The sequence below is a fragment of the Heterodontus francisci genome, chromosome 6 (genome assembly GCF_036365525.1).
Source record: "Heterodontus francisci isolate sHetFra1 chromosome 6, sHetFra1.hap1, whole genome shotgun sequence".
Taxonomy (NCBI): domain Eukaryota; kingdom Metazoa; phylum Chordata; class Chondrichthyes; order Heterodontiformes; family Heterodontidae; genus Heterodontus; species Heterodontus francisci.
In genome coordinates, this window is record NC_090376.1 from 9,561,850 (window position 1) to 9,585,237 (window position 23,388).

Sequence of the window (23,388 nt, forward strand, 5' to 3'; positions counted from 1 at the left end):
CAACCAGAAAATGACCCATTTATGCCTACTCTCTGTTTCCTGTTAGCTAGACAATCTTCTATCCATGTCAAAATGTTATCCCCTACACCACGAGCTATTATTTTCCGCAATAACCTTTGATGTGGCACCTATCAAATGCCTCCTAGAAATTTAAGTACAATACATCCACCGGTTCCCCTTTATTCACAGCACGTTACTTCTTCAAATCAATTGGTTAAACATGATTTTCCTTTTACAAAACCATGTTGACTCTGCCTGATATCTTGAATTTTTCCAAGTGCCCTGCTATAATGTGTTTAATAATAGATTCTAACATTTTCCCTATGACAGATGTTAAGTTAGCTGGCTGTAGTTTCCTGCTTTCTGTCTCCCTATCTTTTTGAATAAAGGAGTTCCCTCAGTGTGTCTCAATCACACTGTGTTCCCTCAGTGTATCTCACTCACAGTGTTCCCTCAGTGTGTCTCACTTACAGTGTTCCATCACTTTCTCTCTCTCACACTCTGTTCCCTCAGCGTCTCACTCACACTGTGTTCCCGCAGTGTATCTCTCCCACATTGCGTTCCCTCAGTAAGTCTCACTCACACTGTGTTCCCTCATTGTTTCTCTCCCACATTGCGTTCCCTCAGTGTGTCTCACTCACACTGTGTTCCCTCAGTGTTTCTCACTTGCAGTGTGTTCCCTGTGTTTCTCTCCCACATTGAGTTCCCTCAGTGTCTCACTCACAGTGTTCCCTGTGTTTCTCACTCGCAGTGTTCCCTGTGTTTCTCTCCCACATTGCATTCCCTCAGTGTTTCTCACTCACACTGTGTTCCCTCAATTTTTTTATTCCACATTGTATTCCCTCAGTGTTTCTCACTCGCACTGTGTTCCCTGTGTTTCTCTCCCACATTGTGTTCCCTCAGTGTCTCAGTCACAGTGTTCCCTCAGTGTTTCTCACTTGCACTGTATTCCCTGTGTTTCGCTCCCACATTGTGTTCCCTCAGTGTCTCACTCACAGTGTTCCCTCAGTGTTTCTCACTTGCAGTGTGTTCCCTGTGTTTCTCTCCCACATTGAGTTCCCTCAGTGTCTCACTCACAGTGTTCCCTGTGTTTCTCACTCGCAGTGTTCCCTGTGTTTCTCTCCCACATTGAGTTCCCTCAGTGTCTCACTCACAGTGTTCCCTGTGTTTCTCACTCGCAGTGTTCCCTGTGTTTCGCTCCCACATTGTGTTCCCTCAGTGTCTCAGTCACAGTGTTCCCTCAGTGTTTCTCACTTGCAGTGTGTTCCCTGTGTTTCTCTCCCACATTGAGTTCCCTCAGTGTCTCACTCACAGTGTTCCCTGTGTTTCTCACTCGCAGTGTTCCCTGTGTTTCTCTCCCACATTGCATTCCCTCAGTGTTTCTCACTCACACTGTGTTCCCTCAATTTTTTTATTCCACATTGTATTCCCTCAGTGTTTCTCACTTGCACTGTGTTCCCTGTGTTTCGCTCCCACATTGTGTTCCCTCAGTGTCTCACTCACAGTGTTCCCTCATTGTATCTCTCCCACATTGAGTTCCCTCAGTGTCTCACTCACAGTGTTCCCTGTGTTTCTCACTCGCAGTGTTCCCTGTGTTTCTCTCCCACATTGCATTCCCTCAGTGTTTCTCACTCACACTGTGTTCCCTCAATTTTTTTATTCCACATTGTATTCCCTCAGTGTTTCTCACTTGCACTGTGTTCCCTCAGTGTCTCACTCACAGTGTTCCCTCATTGTATCTCTCCCACATTGCATTCCCTCAGTGTTTCTCACTCGCAATGTTCCCTGTGTATCTCTCCATTGCATTCCCTCAGTGTGTCTCACTCAGTGTTTCCTCACTGTGTCAGTCTCACACAGTCTGAGCAACTTTGATCTTTGCCCTTTCTTGCTCCTCCCCAAAACTGCGTGTGTCACATGAGCACGCATGCGTAGTGTTGGCGAGCCGCCAGGCGCGTGAGCACCGCGGTCACTTGACCCTCCCTCAGACGCCGACCGGTCGAATGATTGACAGGTGCCGCTCCGGCAAACCAATGAGTGGGGCGTGCGGTCACCCATTGGCTCCGCCCCCACGTGCGTCCCCCGGCGTCCAACCAATCGCCGCGCGGGGAGGCGTGGCCATTGGCGGGAGCATCCGCCGGTGGTGTCAGTGTGCGCAGGCGCGGGTTATGGAGCGGCTCGGAAGGTGGAGGCGGGTCTGTTGGTGTTGTGGTTGTGAGGGGCTTGAGGGAAGCGATAACAATAAGCAACCGCCATCGACAGCCCAGCCGTTATCTGTCGGCTTCTAACCAGGGAGATCACCATAAAGGGAGTGAATACGGTTGGTTTGGCGCCCATGTGAAGCGGAGCCTGGGGCTCGCGGGGCTACGGCGATGAATGCCAGGAATGTCAGTTCATCCCGGGCGCTGCACGTCGAGTTAACCTCCCAACAGGTAAGACACGGGGAGGCCTCTCTCACATTCTCTCTCACATTCACATATATGCTCCCTTTGCAATCCTTAAAGACCGTTGCATTCTTTATTTTGCATAAGACTTAGTTAAATAAACTCCCCCCACCCCCGTTACAAAAGGCCTGTTGACATGCTGTTTTAAAAATGCATGGTGTTTGTTGTAAGGGGGCACATTCGAGTTTAAAATAATATTTTTTTCCTAATGTTTATCAACCCCCCTTTTTTATTTGGTTTAGTGGCTGTTGCTGCTGGCCTATCTACGGTTCAAAACTTTTATCTTGGTCGTTTTATGTTCGGTTAAGGGTTAGGGCTGGATGTTGTTAAATATCAAATCTTACAACACAGAGGGAGGCCATTCGGCCCATCCTCCATGTGTTGGCGCCTTTGTAGAGGTATCCAAGTCGTCACACTCTCCTACTTTTCGTCCGTGCCACTATATATATATTTTTTGTTTCAAGTATTTATCCAATTCCCTTTTCCATGTTACTGAACTTGTTTCCACCACCCTTTCAGCCAGTACATTCCAGGTCAGAGTTTGTTGTTTTGAAAAAAGATTCCTCATGCCATCTTTTGCCAGTTTGCTTCAATCTGTCTTCTGGTTACTGATCATCTGCCACTGGAAAATCCAGTCAATTTTGAACACTTGTATCAAATCTCCCGTTAACTTTCTCTGTTTTAAGGAGAACCTAGCTTCTCCAGTCTATTAACTCACGATCTTCATCCCTGGTACCATTTTAATGTCTATCTTCTGTACGCTCTATAAGGCTGTGGCATCCTTCCTAAAATGTGCTGGTCAGAATTGAGCACACTTCAGCTGAGGCCTAATCTCTATTTAATAGAGATTTAGTACTCTAATGTATTTAAAAACAAGGATTGCACATGCTGTTTCAGCAGTCTTCTCAACTTTTGTGACCACTTCTCAAGATTTGTGTGTACACACTCCTCCTGATCTCCCTGTTCACGCACGTGCTCTAGAATTGTACCCTTTAGTTCATGTTGGCTTTCCTCATGTATTTTCCTTAGAATATTATTTGATCATTGTTTATAGTTGTTAAATGTTAGTTGAAAACATTCCAGTGATGTTTTGCAGGGCTCAATACTGAGTCCCCTGCTTTTTGTGGTATATATGAATGATTTGGACGTAAATGTAGGGGGCATGATCAAGATGTTTACAGGCGACACAAAGATTGGCAGTGTGGTAGATAGCGAGGAAGAGAGCTGTGGGCTGCAGGAAGATATTGATGATCTGGGCAGAAATGTGGCAAATGGAATTCAACTTGGAGAAATGTGAGGTGAAGCATTTGGGGACGTCAAACAAGGCAAAGGAATACATGATTAATGGGAAAATACTGAGAAGTGTAGAGGAGGTAAGGGACCTTGGAGTGAATGTCCACAGATCCCTGAAGGTAGCAGGACACTGGTCAGGCCACAGTTGGAGTATTGCATACAGTTCTGATCACTGCCTTACAGGTAGGACATAATTTCTCTGGAGAGAGTACAGAGGAGATTAACAAGAATGTTGCCAGGGCTTGAAAGTTGCAGTTATGAGGAAAGATTGGATAGGTCACTGACCTGAAACATTAACCCTGCTTCTCTCTTCACAGATGCTGCCAGACCTGCTGAGTATTTCCAGCATTTCTTTTTATTTTGGATAGGTTCAGGTTGTTTTCCTTAGAACAGAGGCTGAGGGGTGACTTAATAGAGCTGTACAAAATTGAGGGGCCTAGATAGAGTAGACAGGAAGGACCTGTTTCCCCTAGTGGAGAGGTCAATTACCAGGGGGCACAGCTTTAAGGTAGGAGGATTAGAGGGGACATGAGGAAAAACTTTTTCACCCGGAGGGTAGTGGTTGTCTGGAATTCCCTGCCAGCAATGGTGGTGGAGGCACAAACCCTCAATTCTTTAAAAAGGTACCTGAACATGCAGCTGAAGTGCTGTAACCTGCAAGGCTATGGACCAAGTGCTGGAAGGTGGGATTAGTTTGGGCGGCGAGATTTTTAAGCCGACACGGACATGATGGACTGAATGGCCTCCTTCTGTGCTGTAATTTTTCTATGGTTCTAAAGCTCCACAACAAGCAATCTATCATGCAGCTTTTAAAAAAGCTTTCTCATTGAGAATAATTTCTGCATATTCCTGGTACCTACTATTTATTTTATAACTTATATTTATGCCTTTAACATAAAACGTGCCAAGGTGCTTCACAGGAGCATTATAAAACAAAGCATAGCACTGTGCCACACAAGGAGACATTAGGGTCAGATGATCAAAAGCTTGGTCGAAAAGGTAGATTTTAAGGACTGTTTTAGAGGAAAATGAGGTGTATGGAGGGAATTCCAGAACTTGGGGCCACCAGTAGTGGAATGATTCAAACCAGGGATTTTCAAGAAACCAGACTTAGAGCAGCAGATATCACTCAGAGGGTAGTGTGTCTGGAGCAGATTATCGAGATAGTTACTTGTCGTAACTGCCATCATTGATTGTGGTTTGGTGTTGTCGTTATTGTGTGCCACTTACCCAAGACACTGACTGTTGGTGTCAATGAACTTTTTTTTTAATATTGTTTCATGGGATGTGGGCGTCGCAGGCCAGGCCAACATTTATTGCCCATCCCTAATTGCCCTTGAACTGAGTGGCTTGCTAGGCCATTTCGAGGGCATGCAAGAGTCAACCACATTGCTGTGGATCTGGAGTCACATGTAGGCCAGACCGGGTAAGGACAGCAGATTTCCTTCCCTAAAGGACGTTAGTGAACCAGATGGGTTTTTACAACAATTGACAATGGTTTCATGGCCATCATTGGACTAGCTTTAAATTCCAGATTTATTAATTGAATTCAAATTCCACCTTCTGCTGTGGTGGGATTCGAATCCATGTCCGCAGAGCAATACCTGGGTCTCTGGGTTACTAGTCCAGTGACAATACCAGTACGCCCTGCCTCCCCCTACTTGGTATGTATTTAGTACTAAATATAACTGATGGGTACACTATTTGTGTACATGGACTCAGTTAATTGTTCACTGCTGTTTAGGTTTGCAGTGCCATCAGAGCCCTGAGGTTTGAATGTTTTCTTGCTTTTTCCATACCGTACCTTTCCAATGCTGCTCTTTTCCTCCAGTTCCTGAAGAGAACATGAGAGGGGGTCTTAAACTAAAGAAAAATACTGTCGATGATGAAAATCTGAAATAAAAATAGGAAATTCTGCAAATACTCAAGCAACATCTGGAGAGAAAACAGTTGTTGTTTCAGGTCGATAACCTTTCATAACTGATCCCCAGAGATGCTGCCTGATCTGATATTCCTGGTATTTTTTGATTTCATGTGTTGCTGTTTGATATGCATTGATTTGCAGGTTAGTTATTAGTTTTTCAATAGATTGGAAAGATCTGTCTAAAACCTGTCTGCTGGATCATAAGCCTCATGCTTATTGAATGTCATTGTACAGTGCCTGGGTTTTACTTAGTCAGCTGTACACGTTGGATTGGTTATGACCCTAATAGTCAAGTGCAGTACTGATTCAAAATATTATATTTGAAAATTTAGATGTCGTGACTTTATTGTGAGAAGGCATCTGGATCATTGAATTATTTTGCCCCAGTTGACCTACAGTGGTCATTTTTTACCTATGCAACCTTGACTCTGGCAGATTATTGGATGTTACTGGCTAATGTTGGGTGGCGCAGTGGTTAGCACCGCAGCCTCACAGCTCCAGCGACCCGGGTTCAATTCTGGGTACAGGCTGTGCGGAGTTTGCAAGTTCTCCCTGTGTCTGTGTGGGTTTCCTCCGGGTGCTCTGGTTTCCTCCCACAAGCCAAAAGACTTGCAGGTTGGTAGGGAAATTGGCCATTATAAATTGCCCCTAGTATAGGTAGGTGGTAGGGAAATATAGGGACAGGTGGGGATGTGGTAGGAATATGGAATTAGTGTAGAATTAGTATAAATGGGTGGTTGATGGTCGGCACAGACTTGGTGGGCCGAAGGGCCTGTTTCAGTGCTGTCTCTCTAAATAAATAAATGAATGTGGTATGTGTAGTGATGTGCTATAATGAGATTTTAAGCTGGTTAATTGAGATATAGCAAGGTCCATCATGTGGGATGTGTGAACACAATGAGAAAAAATATTAATCAAGAAGTAGACCTTGGGTGATACAAAGCTTTGGTTGTAAAGGCATGTAGATTATATGAGGAAGTTGAGAGCAAGGAGCTAAGTACTGTACTGATTGGAAGTCCGGGGGAATAGTGAGTTAGAATAGAGGGTGCTATGATGAGCCTTGATTTCTGCATTACAATTATGCAGAGCATATAGGATCTCATTTGGAGATTAGGAGGATCAATGTACATCACTTAAAGGCTGAAGTCACCCAATTTATCCTCTGGAGAGACTGAGGAGAGATGTGAAACAAATCTTCAAATTAAGCTTTAGATAAGGAGGATGTAAACAAGCTATTTATCTTGCGATCTGAGCAGAGGGCCAAGTACAACATTCACAAGCCTTGACCATTGTTGGAAATTAGAACTTTCTCTCCGTGTGTGAAAGCAACTCCAGAGAAGGCATTTGATTGATTTTTAGGATCAGTTTGCATCTTTCAACAGGAACTGGATTAATCTTTGACAGATGAAGTTGAGGATTATAAGGATATTTAACATAGTTTAAATTTTTTTTGTTTTTATGGTAAGCTGGTGAAAACAATTATTGGTTACATGAAGTAGGGCACCAAAAGGTATTGTGGGAGATAAGCCTTTTAGAGAAATTTAATGCGTGGGCTTGATGGGTTAAATGATTTTTTTCTTGAAGTGGATTTTCTTGTGTAAAAATAGAGGAAAGTTCCAATAGTGAGAGATGCACTGTAGACTAGGTGAGGCCTATGGGCCTCAAGACTTTTTTGTCCTGTTTTAGGAATGCAAGATAGGTGTTCAAAGTCCTATGACATGAAAGTGAACCTGGGCTCTTTATAATGAAAATAGCTGTGACAAGGGAGGAAGACCTTGCCAAGTCCGAAGCTGTAACTGGTTTTCTGACTATAGAATGTTTGTTAAAAGGATATCCTCGTGATTTGACACAGGCTGTAACTTGATGCTGTTCAGTAAACTGTTGGGGAAGATCTAACGGATAATTGGGAAGGAAATAGTAAACAGGAAACGAAAGCCAAGAGGCCCTCCAGCTTTGATTGATAATGAAGTGTATTAATTGTATGGCAATTGGCTGTACTGTGTAGGGCCTTGAGCACAGCTCCTCCCTCTTTAGAATATTTTTGCTTATCCTGAATATCTGGCTGTATCTGGTAAATGGAACTGGGTTCCGAAGAAGGGTCACTGACCCGAAACGTTAATTCTGCTTCTCTTTCCACAGCTGCTGAGTAGTTCCAGCATTTCTCGTGAACAAAATTAGTTAGGACAACAGGTGTTTAGGAGCAGCATAACAGGCGCTCCTCAGTAATTTGCTTTCACGTTCCATTGTCCTGGTGAATTAGTTGCTCAAAGGCCACTCACAGATCAACTATAAAGTAAATCTATATGCTTAACTTTTTTAAACACACTTTCCCCCCCCTCCTCTTTCTCCTTTTCTCCACACCCCAACACCAAGCTTTGGCCCTAACTTTTGCATACTTAGTCCTTCTAACCTTCCTTTCGCTAGCTTTCCTATGTTCTTTATATTGATCTTAGCTGTCACTTTTTTATTGCTTGCCTTGTAATTGCTAAATGGTTTTATCCTCAAATTTGATCTAATATCCCTGTACATCCATGGAACCCCAGCTTACAGTGCTCTTTTTTGTCATAACGGAATATACTTCATTAGCACTCTTTCTGTTTAACTATTTCTCGCAATACTATGTTAACTATGACTATATTACTAGCAAAGATCGGATGTCCACCAAAGCTACTAAATATCATCACCTCATTCCATAACAATATGAAAGGCACAATCTAGCATAGCGGCGCCTCATCAGACCCCTTTCCTATCCTGAGTGGCGTGGAACAGGGCTGTGTTTTCGCACCTACACTATTTGGGATCTTCTCCTTGCTGCTCTCACATGCGTTCAAGTCTTCAGAAGAAAGAATTCCTCCACACAAGATCAGATGGCAGGATGTTCAACCTTGCCCGTCTTAGAGCGAAGACCACAGTACAGCAGGTCCTCATCAGGGAACTCCTGTTTGCTGACGATGCTGCATTAACATCCCACTCAGAAGAGTGTCTGCAGAGACTCATTGACAGGATTGCGGCTGCCTGCAACGAATTTGGCCTAACCATCAGCCTCAAGAAAACGAACATCATGGGACAGGATGTCAGAAGTGCTTCGTCTATCAATATCGGTGACCACGCTCTGGAAGTGGTTCAAGTGTTCACCTACCTAGGCTCAACTATCACCAGTAACCTGTCTCTAGATGCAGAAATCAACAAGCGCGTGGGAAAGGCATCCGCTGCTATGTCCAGACCGGCCTAGAGAGTGTGGGAAAATGGCGCACTGACACGGAACTCATAAGTCCGAGTGTATCAAGCCTGTGTCCTCAGTACCTTGCTCTCCGGCAGCGAGGCTTGGACAACATATGTCAGCCAAGAGCGACGTCTCAATTCATTCCATCTTCGCTGCCTCCGGAGAATACTTGGCATCAGGTGGCAGGACTGTATCTCCAACGCTGAAGTCCTCGAGGTGGCCAACATCCCCAGCATTTTCACCCTACTGAGCCAGCGGCGCTTGAGATGGCTTGGCTATGTGTGCTGCGTGGAAGATGGCAGGATCCCCAAGGACGCATTGTACAGCGAGCTCGTCACTGCTGTCTGACCCACCGGCCATCCATGTCTCTGCTTTAAAGACGTCTGCAAACGCGACATGAAGTCCTGTGACATTGATCACAAGTCGTGGTAGTCAGTTGCCAGTGATCGCCAGAGCTGGTGGACAGCCATAAAGGCAGGGCTGAAGAGTGGCGAGTCGAAGAGACTTAGCTGTTGGCAGGAAAAAAGACAGAATCGCAAGGGGAGAGCCAACTGTGTAACAGCCCCGACAACCAATTTTATCTGCAGCACGTGTGGCAGAGTCTGTCACTCTAGCATTGGCCTTTATAGCCACTCGAGGCGCTGCTTCACAAACCACTGACCACCTCTAGGCGTTTATCCATTGTCTCTCTAGACTAAGAGGCCGAAGAGAGAATTTCCCATTGCTGATTTATGCTCTTGTTTCTTCAAATTAACCTGGATATGGTTCCTTGTTGATTTGGGCAGAATATGTTTCCCTTCGCAGTGAAGTACACAGATCCTTTTCTTTTTGTTTTTGCTTCCTGTTCCTGCACTAAGCCAATTTTTCTATTCTGCTCAGTGCTTCTGAAGGTCACTTCCTTGACCTGATTTATTTCCCAGTATTCCGCCAAGTACTGCAACTTTCATTACTAGAGTAGCAATGTATTGTGAGAACACAATTATGAACTCACTGCAACAAACAATGCTTTCTCACTTAATGTTTTGCCTCTCTTTATTTTTGGATATTTTAAAATCTATAAATACATTCTTCCTATAATGAATGTGTTAATACCTGCCTGTATAATTTGTCCACAAAGTTTTCCCTTAATTTGTCATATGTTCCCAGTCATGTGACTGCTATTTCATCGATCACTTTGAAGGATTCTGGTTAGACCACTTCACTATTTAAATTGTAAACTCTCGTGCTAAGGTACTACCTTGAATTGGTTTCGATCTTAGCTATGGCTGTTACTCAGCTTAAATTGCTAATGTAGGTAACATTTCATAAAACACCATAGCCATTGACAGCTGCTGTATCCCCCCCAGCACAAGCAAAGAAAGGTTTCCAATGCTTCAGCTCCTGTTCACTCATTACTCTTGTGCTCACTAACCTTCTTTGACTCCCAGTTGAACAAATCTCAATTTTAAAATTCTCATCCTAGTTTTCAAATATCTTCATAGCCTCCTCCCCCCTCCTTAACTCTGTAACCTCCTCTAGCCTTACAACTCAGATACCCGTGCTGCTCCAATTCTGGCCTCGTGAGCATCCCTTATTTTAATGACTCCCCCATTGGCTGTACCTTCAGCTGCCTAAGCCCAAAGCTCTGGAATTTCCTCCCTTAACCTCACTACACCTCTACCTTGCTTTCCTCCTTGTTAAGATGCTTCTTAAACCTACCTCTGTCTATGATTTTGGTCACCTATTCTAATATGTCTAATATATCGTGTCCAAGTCTCACACCATCCTGACTTGGAACTAAAACAAGAAATGCTGGATTCACTCAGCAGGTCTGGCAGCATCTGTGGAAAGAGAAGCAGAGTTAACGTTTCGGGTCAGTGACCCTTCTTCGGAACTATATCGCCGTTCCTTCACTGTCGCTGGGTCAAAATCCTGGAACTCTCTTCCTAACAGCACTGTGGGTGTACCTACCTCACATGGACTGCAGCGGTTCAATAAGGCAGCTCACCACCACCTTCTCAAGGGCAATTAGGGATGGACAATAAATGCTGGCATAGCTAGTGATGCCCACATCCCATGAATGAATAAAAATGTGGCTGTTAAATTTTTTTTGTTAGCACTGTGAGAAGTGACTTGGGATTTTTACATGTTAAAGGCTCTATACAAATACAAGTTGTCAATTCATGGCTGTTCTCCATTTGAATAGCAACTGTTGATCTCTTATGGAGTCACTTTACCTAACAGTTGAAATCATGAGCATTCTGATGTAGGCTGAGTCCCTTGCGCTCAAACTATCCTTCCCAGTCAGTTACTCCCATGAGTTCATTGGCTCTCGTTGTTTACTATATCAGTTCTTAAAATGGCAGAACCTAAATTACAACTTGAATTTGACCAGCAATATTGGTGGCATTAAATTTCTAGACTTGAGCCAAGTTAACTAGAATGTTAAGTTCTCTTTGCACACCTGATTAAAATTGCAGTATGTGCTCGGTACGTATTGCATTGTGTTTTTCACTGGCTTTCTTTAGGCGCTTCCTTTTGCCAGGCAGCCGAAGCAAGTGGAAATCAATGCAGATTCATTTAATTAAATCAGACAGAAAGCTTCTACTTTCCCTCGCACAAAGGTGATTCTTTCTACTGGTGCTTATGTATACTTATGCTTATGAAATCGTGTGACATTGATCACAAGTCGTGGGAGTCAGTTGCCAGCATTCGCCAGAGCTGGCGGGCAGCCATAAAGACAGGGCTAAATTGTGGCGAGTCGAAGAGACTTAGTAGTTGGCAGGAAAAAAGACAGAGGCGCAAGGGGAGAGCCAACTGTGCAACAGCCCCGACAAACAAATTTCTCTGCAGCACCTGTGGAAGAGCCTGTCACTCCAGAATTGGCCTTTATAGCCACTCCAGGCGCTGCTTCACAAACCACTGACCACCTCCAGGCGCGTATCCATTGTCTCTCGAGATAAGGAGGCCCAAAAGAAGAAAGAAAAAGAAAAAGAATTATGTATACTACTGAGTGATTCGTACCAGTTTTTCGCCAGACATTGGTATGTACTGCAGCTGCCTTATTTATCTGACCTGTTAGAAACTTTTATTGGAGGACCATGCAAGCAAGCTGTGTGCACTCAGATATTGAGGGGATTTATTTTGTTGGCAAAACTGAACTTTGACATCAAAGTCGGGAGGAATAATAGTTGCTATTGTCAATTTCACAACACTTTAGATTGTGTTTCACACTTTCTAAGTGAGGCAAGTGACATCTTGCTGCAAATCCTGTGATTTCACCATAGAACATGACTTATGCCACATCTAGTCTTGAAATTCATCTTAACCGTTGCACTCAGGCAAAGTTGAATATTTCTAAATTGAATCACAGAATTGTTTTTTAAAAATTCATTCATGGGATGTGGGTGTCGCAGGCCAGGGTAGCATTTATTGCCCATCCCTAATTTCCCTTGAACTGAGTGGCTTGCTTGGCCATTTCGAGGGCATGTCCGAGTCAACCACGTTGCTGTGGATCTGGAGTCACATGTAGGCCAGACCAGGTAAGGACAGCAGATTGCCTTCCCTAAAGGACATTAGTGAACCAGATGGGTTTTTACCACAATCTACAATCGTTTCATGGCCATCATTGGACAAGCTTTTAATTCCAGATTTATTCATTGAATTCAAATTCCACCTTCTGCTGTGGTGGGATTCGGACCCATGTCCCCAGAGCAATACCTGGGTCTCTGAGTTACTAGTCCAGTGACAATACCAGTATGCCACCGCCTCCCCTGTTAGTGCAGAAGGAGTTGATTCCATTAATTAATTTCCTTGTTTTTATTGAAGCAACTAAACACATACAACATACTTTCGTTTTTGTTTTCCTGTCCGTTTATCGGTTTGTTTTAAACTGTGAATGTTCATGATCTCATTGGGATAACTGATAAGCCAGCTTCTTCATTCCACAAGGTTTAGTTAACTTCTCAAGGCACTTTTGGTCTCTTGTTACTTTTACTGTTTATGATCCTTTTTTTGGGGTTCAGTAACTTCTATAAGCCATTCTGTCTTCGGTTCAGCGGCGCAGTGGTTAGCACCGCAGCCTCACAGCTCCAGCGACCCGGGTTCAATTCTGGATACTGCCTGTGTGGAGTTTGCAAGTTCTCCCTGTGTCTGCGTGGGTTTCCTCCGGGTGCTCCGGTTTCCTCCCACATGCCAAAGACTTGTAGGTTGTAGGTAAATTGGCCATTATAAATTGCCCCTAGTATTGGTAGGGAAATATAGGGGCAGGTGGGTATGTGGTAGGAATATGGAATTAGTGTAGGATTAGTATAAATGGGTGGTTGATGGTCGGCACAGACTCGGGCCGAAGGGCCTGTTTCAGTGCTGTATTTCTAAATAAAAAATAAATAATCAGAATTATACTGGCCAACATTCCCCTCTGGATGAGCATTAGTCGCAACAGAAAAAAAATAACTAGTTATTCATCTGGTGACTTGTGAACTAGCTGTGTGGATATTAGCTGTCAACATTTACTTAAGTCACTCCATTTCATCAGTGATTCATTGAGTGGGAAGCTTTAGAACAATTGAGAAACATAATGAGGCGCTGTATAAATGCAAGTTTTTCTGTTAAAACAATTTGAAAAGTAGATCAAAAATTTAATAATTGACAACCATGGCTCAGTGGTGACATTATCTCCTCCATCAGGTGATCAGGGATGCAAAGCTGACTCCAGAAACTTGCAATCTTGTCTGACAACAATCTGATATTAAGCCAGTTTGTTCGCAATCTTGGTATTACATCTGCCGCTGAGATGAGCTTTTGATCTCATTCATGCTATCACTAAGAAATCCTTTTTCCACTTCTGATGTCCGACACCACCCCGTCTCAGCTCATCTGTTGAAACCCTCATTCCTGCCTTCATTATCTCTGGATTTGACTATTACAATGCAGTGCTTTTATTTATTTTTTTATTTTAGAGATACAGCACTGAAACAGGCCCTTCGGCCCACCGAGTCTGTGCCGACCATCAACCACCCATTTATACTAATCCTACACTAATCCCATATTCCTACCATATCCCCACCTGTCCCTATACTTCCCTACCATCTACCTATACTAGGGGCAATTTATAATGGCCAATTTACCTATCAACCTGCAAGTCTTTTGTATCTTCAGTGCTGGCTGGTCTCATTCTAGCCTCTAAATTTCAGGTCTTCCAAAACTCTGCTGCCTATTTCTTAACTTACACCAAGTCCTGTTCACTCATTACCTCTGTCTTAGCTGACCAATATTCGCTCCTGGTCAAGTAACCCATTCTTGTTTTCAAATCCCTCCATGGCCTCACCCCCTCCCTATCTCTGTATTCTTGTCCCGCCTCACAACCCTCCAAGATATCTCCGCTCCTTTATTCTGCCTTGTTGTGCATCCCTTATTTTAAACACTCCATCATTGGGGCTGCACCTTCAGTTGCCTAAGCTCTGGAATACCCTCCCTTCAGCTCTTACTCTTTTTTTTTCCTCATTTAAGACGCTCCTTAAAACCTACCCCTCTGACCAGGCTTTTGGTCATCTGACATAATATTTCCTATGTGGCTCGGTGCCATATTTTATTTTCTAATGCTCCTGAAAGGCACCGTGGCATGTTTTATTACATTAAAGGTGCTATATAAATATAAGTTGTTGACTCTTCATTGCAGTTCATCTACTGAAACCCTTATGCATGCCTTTTTTACCTGTAGACTCGACTATTCTAATGTTCTCTTAGCTGATCTCCCACCTTTAACTCTCTGCAAACTTGAGCTCATCCAGTACTCTGCTCGTCACCTAACTCGCACCAAGTCTCAATCACCTGTTAGTGCTGTGCTCACTAACTGACACTGGGTCTCGGTCCTGCAACACCTTGATCATAATACTTGTTGATTTCAAATCTGTCTGTGGGTTCGCCCCTCCCTATCTCTAACTTCCTTTAGCCTTGCAACTTTGAGATCTCTACACTCTTCCAATTCTGGCCTGTTGGCACATCCCTGATTTTCATCTTTCCACGAATGGTGACCATCCCTTTAGCTGCCTTGGCCCGAAGTTGTCGAATTCCCTCCCCAAACCTGTCCACCTCTCTACCTTTAAGAAGCTTATTAAAACGTTCCTTTTTGATCAAGCTTTGTTGCAGCTCCCGTGTAACGCCTTGGGACATTTGTAGAAAATGTTATGTAGCTGTATATTGTTGGTATCTGGTAGAAATGGTTGAGATTAAGAACACTGGAATTAACTTCAGTAAGTTTTCTTAATGTAATTGAACCTATTAGTTCACACAAGCTAACAACCTGTTCTGTTATTTTGTTGGCATCCTTCCATCTGCGAAAGATGATGGGCATGCAGCAAACAGTTCATTTAGGTGGGGTGTCTTCTCTTGGTGCAGCTTTATTGATGGCTCTGAAGACCAATCCTTAAGAGGCACGTTCTGCCACAAGTGCCACACATGAAACAGCCAAGTGATGCTTTAAGTTATTTTCAGTGTCGGCGCCTGTTGCCAAGCTGCTGTAGCTACTGGTCGTCATGTTAGTGCATGTCAGTCTGCAGGACGTATCGCCATCCATCTTTTACCAGCTACTGACTCCCAGGTGCGATAGTTGCCATTTAGGGCTGTCAGGTCATGCTGCAAGCATCCTTGAAGCGGAGCTTTGGTTGCTTCACTGGTCATCTGGCCCCGGCTTCCTCACTACAGAAGGTCCTTGGGTATGCGACCATCTTCCATCCTGCAGACATTTCCGATGCAACAAAGCCGCCTCTATTTAATTAGGACCAACACAGAGCTCTGCCTTTGAGAGGACTACCACAGTTGAGATTCTGTCCTGCCGGGATATACCCATAATGCGTTGCAGACAGTGAAGATGGAAGTTATGGCACAGCTTTTCCTGGTAGCTGTGAAGGGTCGCCCATGTTGCACAATCTATCCCTTGATGCAGAGCTTGATGCATGTATAGGGAAAGCGGCTACCACCTTTGACTCACGAAACGTTGCTGTGGACACAGGCCTTATAAGCTGTCAGCTTGGTGTTGTCCCACGCACGTTTCGCGAGGAGGCCAAAGGTGGTATCTGCTTTCCCTATGCATGCATTAAGCAATGCATCAAGGGATAGTTTGTCTGTCGCCATGGACTCAAGGTAGCAGACTTTGCTAACCACTTGTAGTGGGGTCTTATTTGGTGTGATCAGTGGTGGAGGTGCAACACCTTGTCCCATGACTATGGTTTTCTTGATTCTTATAGTCAAGGAGAACAAGTTACAGGAATGAGAGAGGAAGTCAATGAATCTTGGTCGCTGAGTTTTCGTATGACCGACTAGTGCAGCGTCATCAACGTAGAGAAATTTTTTTTTTGAGGTAGAGCACTGAAACAGGCCCCTCAGCCCACTGAGTCTGTGCCGACCATCAACCACCCATTTATACTAATCCTACATTAATCCCATTACCCTCTCACATCCCCACCTTCCCTCAATTCCCCTACCTATACCAGGGGCAATTTATAATGGCCAATTTACCTATCAACCTGCAAGTCTTTGGCTGTGGGAGGAAACCGGAGCACCCGGCGAAAACCCACGTGGTCACAGGGAGAACTTGCAAACTCCGCACAGGCAGTACCCAGAATCTAACGAGAGTCGCTGGAGCTGTGATGCTGCGGTGCTAACCACTGCGCTACTGTGCCGCCCACAAATTCTCTGGTCATGACGCAATGTGTTTTTGTCTTCACTTTCAGCTTTGATAAATTGTAGATCTATGTGCAAGTCGACTCCTTCCATATGTGCAGGGATGGCGAAGGTCGGGAGCATGGAGAAGATGCCAAGCAGAGTGGGGGCTGGGACACAACCCTATTTCACTCCATTCTTCACTGCAAAACTCTGAGAAGTGGAGCCATCAAACTGCAGTGCAATGCATGTTGTCATGGAAGGAGCAGTTGAGACTGAGGAGCTTTGGTGGACAGCCAAATCTTGTAGAGCCCTGCTCTGCTGACAGGTTGAATGATTTAGTGAGATCTGCGAAAATAAGATAATGGGGTATATACTCTGTTCCCTACGCTTCTCCATGCGCCAGCTACAAGAGAAGATCATACCCACTTAAGATCTGCCAGCACAGAAACTGCACTGCACTTCTGGGTACACTCAAGTAAATGGAATCTTTTAAGTTTGACCCCAGCAAAGGCCTTCCCTGTGACGCTAAGGAGTGAGATGCCCCTGTAGTTGTTGCAGTCTCCTCTGTCACCTTTGTTGTATAGTGTGATTTTTGGTATCATGCATCTCTTGTGGAACAGAGCCTACTTTTCAGCAGAGTCTGAGAAGGTCATAAAGGTGTAGCAATAGATGGGACTTTCTGTACTTGAGCAGTTTGGCTGGAATTCTGTCCTTGCTGGGCGCCCTTCTGTTTCTGAAGTGGTCTTTGGTCTTCGTGAGCTCCAATGATAAGGGTTCTTCATCTAACTCATCCATGACGGGAAGTTGCAGGAGAGCGTCAAGCGTGGATTGAGAAATGTGCAGCTCGCAGTAGTGTTCAGCCCAGCGGGATGTCTGTTTACTTCTGTCGGTGAGCACGTCGCCATCTGCTGACATCTGAGGAGCAACTTTGGTGATGGCAGGATCAAGTGCCCTCTTGATCCATTTGTACATGGCTCGTAGATTTCCTTTGTCGCATGCAATTTGGATTTCCTGACCTAAGTTGATCCAGTGTTTATTTGTGCAGTTCTCCCTGTATTTTGCTTGGCTGTCTTGGCTACTTTCAGGTTGTGCAGTCTCATAGCTGTCGGGTTTATGTTGTGCATCATGCAGGCTTTTTTTTTTGCATCAATGGCAGATATCATCTCAGTTGAGTAGGTCTCAAACCAGTCCTTGTTGCGGGTTCCGCCTTTATCAAAAGATGCTTCTTCATAGATGATTGAACTTAGTGACTTCCAAGCTTCATTGATGCCAGCATTGGTGGGCAGCAAGCGTTTTAGCGACAGTGCGATGTGCTGATACTTAGCATCATTGCTTGTGCAAGGCATGTTGATACGTGGTGCACTGTCACATTTGGAGCTGTGGAACTTGCGGGGGTGCGCCTTCACTCTGCTGCTGAGTGGTTGGTATCACAGTTTGCACTATGGTAGGTGTGTGTGTGAAGTACACTGGGAAGGTTGCGCCTCCTCGTGATGACTAGGTCTAGTTGGTGTCAATGCCCAGACCTTCGGAGACGCCATGATACCTTTGTGGAGACATCTGCCCTGCAAGATGGTGTTGGTGCTGCAGAGTTCATTCAGGGCACAAAGCTCAATAAGGCGTTGTCAGTTATCGTTGATCTTGCCCACCTCATGACGACTGAGGCATGTTGGCCATGAATCACTGTCTACCCCAACACATGCATTGAAGTCACCAAGGCGGAATAACCTTGCGCCATTTGGGATGTTCCTCAGAGCATCACCTAGGCAGTCTTAGAAATGCTTTTTATCTGAGATGCTGACATACTAAGTTGGTGCGTAGACGCATATGATGTTGACTGTGCCTCCATCAGAAGATGGCCGCAGGGAGATGAGGCACTCCGAGGTTGTTAGTTGTGGCTCAAGTGACTGCATCAGCCAGTTGCTCACTGAAGCTTATACCATGCTCACGGTGATGTTCAACACTTTCTATGCCAGTAGGTGTAATTAGTCTCTCGAATACAGCCTGTTGACTAATCTGGTTTCTTGTAGAGCGGCAGTGTCGACACCAAACCTGTGTAGCTCATGGTCAATCAGGGCCATCTTGTGTACACCTGCTGTGGATTGTGGGCCGTTGTTCAGTCCAGGGCACCTAGTCCGCACATTCCAGTTTCTTTGCTGCATAACCTGGACATGGTTCTTAAGAGCTGCAGACCAGCTGAGCATCTGCATCTGCCTCCCCCACTATCTCTTAGGCTGGTGTCCAGAGTAAAGATGAAAGCCTATACATCTGGGGCCTATTCGGTTGCATGGCTGATTAGCAACCTACCTCTATATATCTGTCTTTATCCTGCATACCTGAATATCTTTGGCTAACAATCGATCTCGCATTTAAAATTTACAATTGGTCTAGTGTGATTTAAAAAAAAATTATTAAATTCTCTCTGGAATAGGGATCACAAGGTCTTGCACTTGAAAAAATTATCTGCTTAGCTATGGAAGAGTTTGAGAGAGATTTGGGAGTGATTGAACAATTGCTTAGCAGTAATTAAAGCGATCTAGATACTTAGGTATGTTGCCAAATCTGTTTGAGACAGTGCTGTATTCAAGTGAACAAAATAGGGCTATAGCATCAGAATAGCCTGGGAATAGAGATCCAACATGGCAAATTATGGGGAAAAAAAACTTTTGCTATTGTAGAGTTACATTTCAATGACCACATTTGTTCAGAATGCTCCCCATTGTTCAAAGTCCATGAGTGACACAAGACAGGGGGTTGATTTTAGGCATTTTTCACTGGCAGGTGATATATGTAATGAAACTCAGGATGAGATTCGAGCGCCTAAATTCATAAACAATGAGTGGATCTCCCATGGCTTTGTTCACTGATAGGACAAGGCAAATTGTTCTCAATTCATTAGGAGTGTTGTGATATAGGTTTGCAGATCTGCTGCTTCAGAAGCTCATGAAGCTCCACCTAGCAGTGGAAGTGCACTGCTGCAGACATCGTGTAATACAGAATGATAACTTTTATTTCGATGCAGTGTAAAACTAGAAGCAGAAAAATTACATATCAGTAATATATGCATTCACTAAGGAGAAATAACTTGGCAGTAATTTAATATTGGGATCATTATGGCATCTTTGAAGCAATCAAACTGTGTTCTTGTGGGTTATAAAATCACATCAGTCCTCGCTTTGAAATATTGCAATACTCATGTTCAAACATGTACATTCTCTATGTAAGTTGTTTGTATCCATTGAAATACATTCTTTTCATATGGTTTCAAGGGAACTGGACAGTGCATGGGGTTAGACATACCTTTCACCTCTGGGATTTGAGTTGATGTCCAGCATAAACCAATGGAAGTGCTCTGACAGCTTAAGCAGATTTTGTAAAATGAGTTGGTCCATTCTTAATACATCCCTTACTAGGCACAGGTCTGAGTTAGAACTGTTCCTAATTAGTAATCTTGAGAGAGTTGACAAGCTGGCTGTTTACAGTGAATAGATGGATGCATTAGTGGGTGCCTTTGGGCTGGGTCAGCATTCTCTCTAATTTTTTTTAATGCATGGCTTATTTAAGTTTGCGGACCATTACATTTTTTGTGCAGCTGAAAGGAACAGATTTGTGCTTGGCCTGCGTGGGAATTTATGGTCTGCTATACGGTCGTTTGGCCACGGAGCTTATAGGGAACATTGGGCCAGAAGCATATTGTAGGGGTATAGCTGAATACGCTGTACTTGACACAGGAGGATCAGATCGAAGCAGTCCATGCCTGCATGCAACAAGAGTGGGCAACATTCAGGCTTGTGCTAATAAGTGGCAAATAACATGCATGCCATGCAAGTGCCAGGCAATGACCATCTCCGACAGAAGAGAATCTAATCATCTGTCCTTGATATTCAATGACATTACTATCGCTCATCATTGTTAACATTCTGGGGTTCACCATTGAGCAGAAACTGAACTGAACCAGCCATATAAATACCGTGGCTACAAGTGCAGGTCAGAGGCTGGGAATTCTGCAGCGCATAATTTGCCTGACTCCCCAAAGAATGTCTACCACTTACAAGGCACAAGTCAGGAATATGATGGCATGCTGCCCACTTGCCTGGATGAAATGCAGTTCCAACAGCACTCCAGTAGAGGAGGTGGCCATCTTCCCCCCACCCCCTCTCAAACAGAGATATACCGCTTTGGATACTGTTGGGGGGATGGGGGGGCAATGGCCTCCCAGGGGAAAGCAGCAACAGCCAGGTCCGTGGCGCCAAGGATGGCTCTGCTGCACAGCAGGGATGAAAAAGGAGTGGAAGAGCTATAGTGATAGGGGATTCTATGGTAAGGGGTACAGATGGGCGTTTCTGTGGCTCAAACGTGACTCCAGGATGGTATGTTGCCTCCCTGGTGCTAGGGTGAAGGATGTCACGGAGTGGCTGTAGGACATTCTGAAGGGGGAGGGTGAGCAGCCAGAGTTCGTGGTACACATTGGTACCAACGACATAGGTAGAAAAAGGGATGAGGTCATGCAGCAAGAGTTTAGGGAGCTTGGTAGCAGATTAAAAGGCAGGACCTCTAAGTTTGTAATCTCTGGATTACAACTCACCGCCACCTTCTCGAGGGCAATTAGGGATGGGCAATAAATGCTGGGATGGCCAGCGATGCCCACATCCCATGCATGAATAAAAAAAAACTCACGGTGCCACGTGCTAGTGAGTTTAGAAATAGGAGGATAGAACAGATGAATGTGTGGCTGAAGAGATGGTGCAGGAGGGAGGGCTTTAGTTTCTTGCTTCACTGGGTCTGTTTCTGGCAAAGGTTCGGACTTGTACAAGTTGGAAGGGTTGCACCTGAACTGGAATGGGACAAGCATCCTTGCTGGGAGGTTCGCTAGTGCTGTTGTGTGTGGGGGGGGGGGGTTTAAATTAATTTGGCAGGGGGATGGGATACAGAGTGGAGGCACAGTAGGGGGTAATATCAGAAACTGAGTCTGTCTGGAAGGCAGAGCAAATATAAGAGCTGGTAAGGCACAAGTGAAAAGTGCAAGGCTGGATTGCATCAATTTTAATGCAAGGAGTCTTGCCAGTAAGGCAGATGAATTGAGGGCATTGATTAGCACATGGGGTTATGATATTGTTATCACAGAGACATGGTTGAGGGAGGGACAGGACCGGCAGCTCAATATCCAGGGTATAGAATCTTCAGGTGCGACAGGGGATGGGATAAAAGAGGAGGTGGCATTGCATTGTTGATCAAGGAGTCAATTACTGCAGTAAGGAGGGATGATATATTAGAAGGTTCCTCAAATGAGGCCATTTGGACAGAACTTAAAAACAAAAAGGGGGCAATCACTTGGCTGGGTGTGTACGAAAGGCCTCCAAACAGTCAGGAAGAGATAGAGGAGTAGATATGTAGGCAAATCTCAGAGGTGTAGAAATAATAGGGTAATAATAGGGGATTTCAACTTTCCTAATATCAACTGGGATAGTCTTATTGCAAAAGGTTTAAAGGGGGCAGAATTCTTAAAATGCATACAGGAGAGCTTTTTGAGCCAATATGTAGAAAGTCCTAAAAGAGAAAGGGCAGTCCTGGACCTAATTTATTTATTTATTTAGAGATACAGCACTGAAACAGGCCCTTCGGCCCACCAAGTCTGTGCCGACCAAGAACCACCCATTTATACTAACCCTACTGTAATCCTATATTCCCTACCACACCCCCCCCCTACCTAAACTGGGGGCAATTTACAATGACCAATTTACCTATCACCTGCAAGTCTTTGGCTGTGGGAGGAAACCGGAGCACCCGGCGAAAACCCACGCGGTCACAGGGAGAACTTAAAAAGTCCGCACAGGCAGTACCCAGAATTGAACCCGGGTCCCTGGAGCTGTGAGGCTGCGGTGCTAACCACTGTGTCGCCCTAATCCTAGGGAATGAAGCCAAACAAGTGTCATTGGGGGAGCATTTCGGGGATAGTGACCGCAAGGTTTAAGGTAGTTATGGAAAAGGACAAAGATGAACCAGCAATAAAGGTACTGAATTGGGGGAAGGCTGATTTTAATACGATGAAACAGACTCTGGCCAAAGTGGACTGGGAGCAGCTACTTGCAGGAAAGTCTACATCACGTCAGTGGGAGTCATTCAAAGAGGAAATATTGTGAGTTCAGAGCCAACATGTACCTGTTAAGATGAAGGGTAGGACCAACGGGTCCAGGGAACCCTGGATGTCAAGGGCTATAGAGGATTGGATCAGGCCCAGATAAGATGTATCCCAGGCTGTTATGTGAGGCAAGGGAGGAGATAGCAGGGGCTCTGACACAAATTTTCAAATCCTCTATGGCCACAGGAGAGGTGCCAGAGGATTGGAAGACAATGAATGTGGTACCATTATTCAGGAAGGGTAGCAGGGATAAACAAGGTAATTACAGACAGGTGAGTCTAACATCAGTGGTTGGGAAAATATTGGAAAAAATTCTGAGGGACAGGATTAATCCCCACTTGGAGAGGCAGGGATTAATCAGGTATAGTCAGCATGGCTTTGTCAGGGGGAGATTGTGTCTAACTAACGTGATTGAATTTTTTGAGGAGGTGTTTAGATGTGTAGATGAGGGTAAAGCAGTAGATGTAGTATACATGGACTTCAGTAAGGCTTTTGATAAGGTCCTGCATGGGAGATTGGTTAAGAAGGTAAGAGCCTATGGGATCCAGGGCAATTTGGCAAATTGGATCCAAAATTGGCTTAGTGGCAGGAGGCAGAGGGTAATGGTAGAGGGCTGCTTTTGCGATTGGAAGCCTGTGACCCCTGGTGTACCACAGGGATCGGTGCTGGGACCCTTGCTGTTTGTAGGGTACATTAATGATTTAGATGTGGATATAGAGGTATAGAT

At 44.6% G+C, this 23,388-nt stretch overlaps 1 protein-coding gene across 1 annotated transcript in view; it reads left to right on the forward strand.

Annotated features, from left to right (window-relative positions):
* Window positions 1-2,155: 2,155 nt before the first annotated feature.
* uvrag (UV radiation resistance associated gene) overlaps window positions 2,156-23,388 on the forward strand; it is a 381,920-nt gene continuing 360,687 nt past the window's right edge. The window contains 1 exon segment of the mRNA XM_068033092.1: window positions 2,156-2,429. Within this exon segment, the coding sequence (XP_067889193.1) occupies window positions 2,370-2,429 (60 nt within the window). The 5' untranslated portion in view covers window positions 2,156-2,369.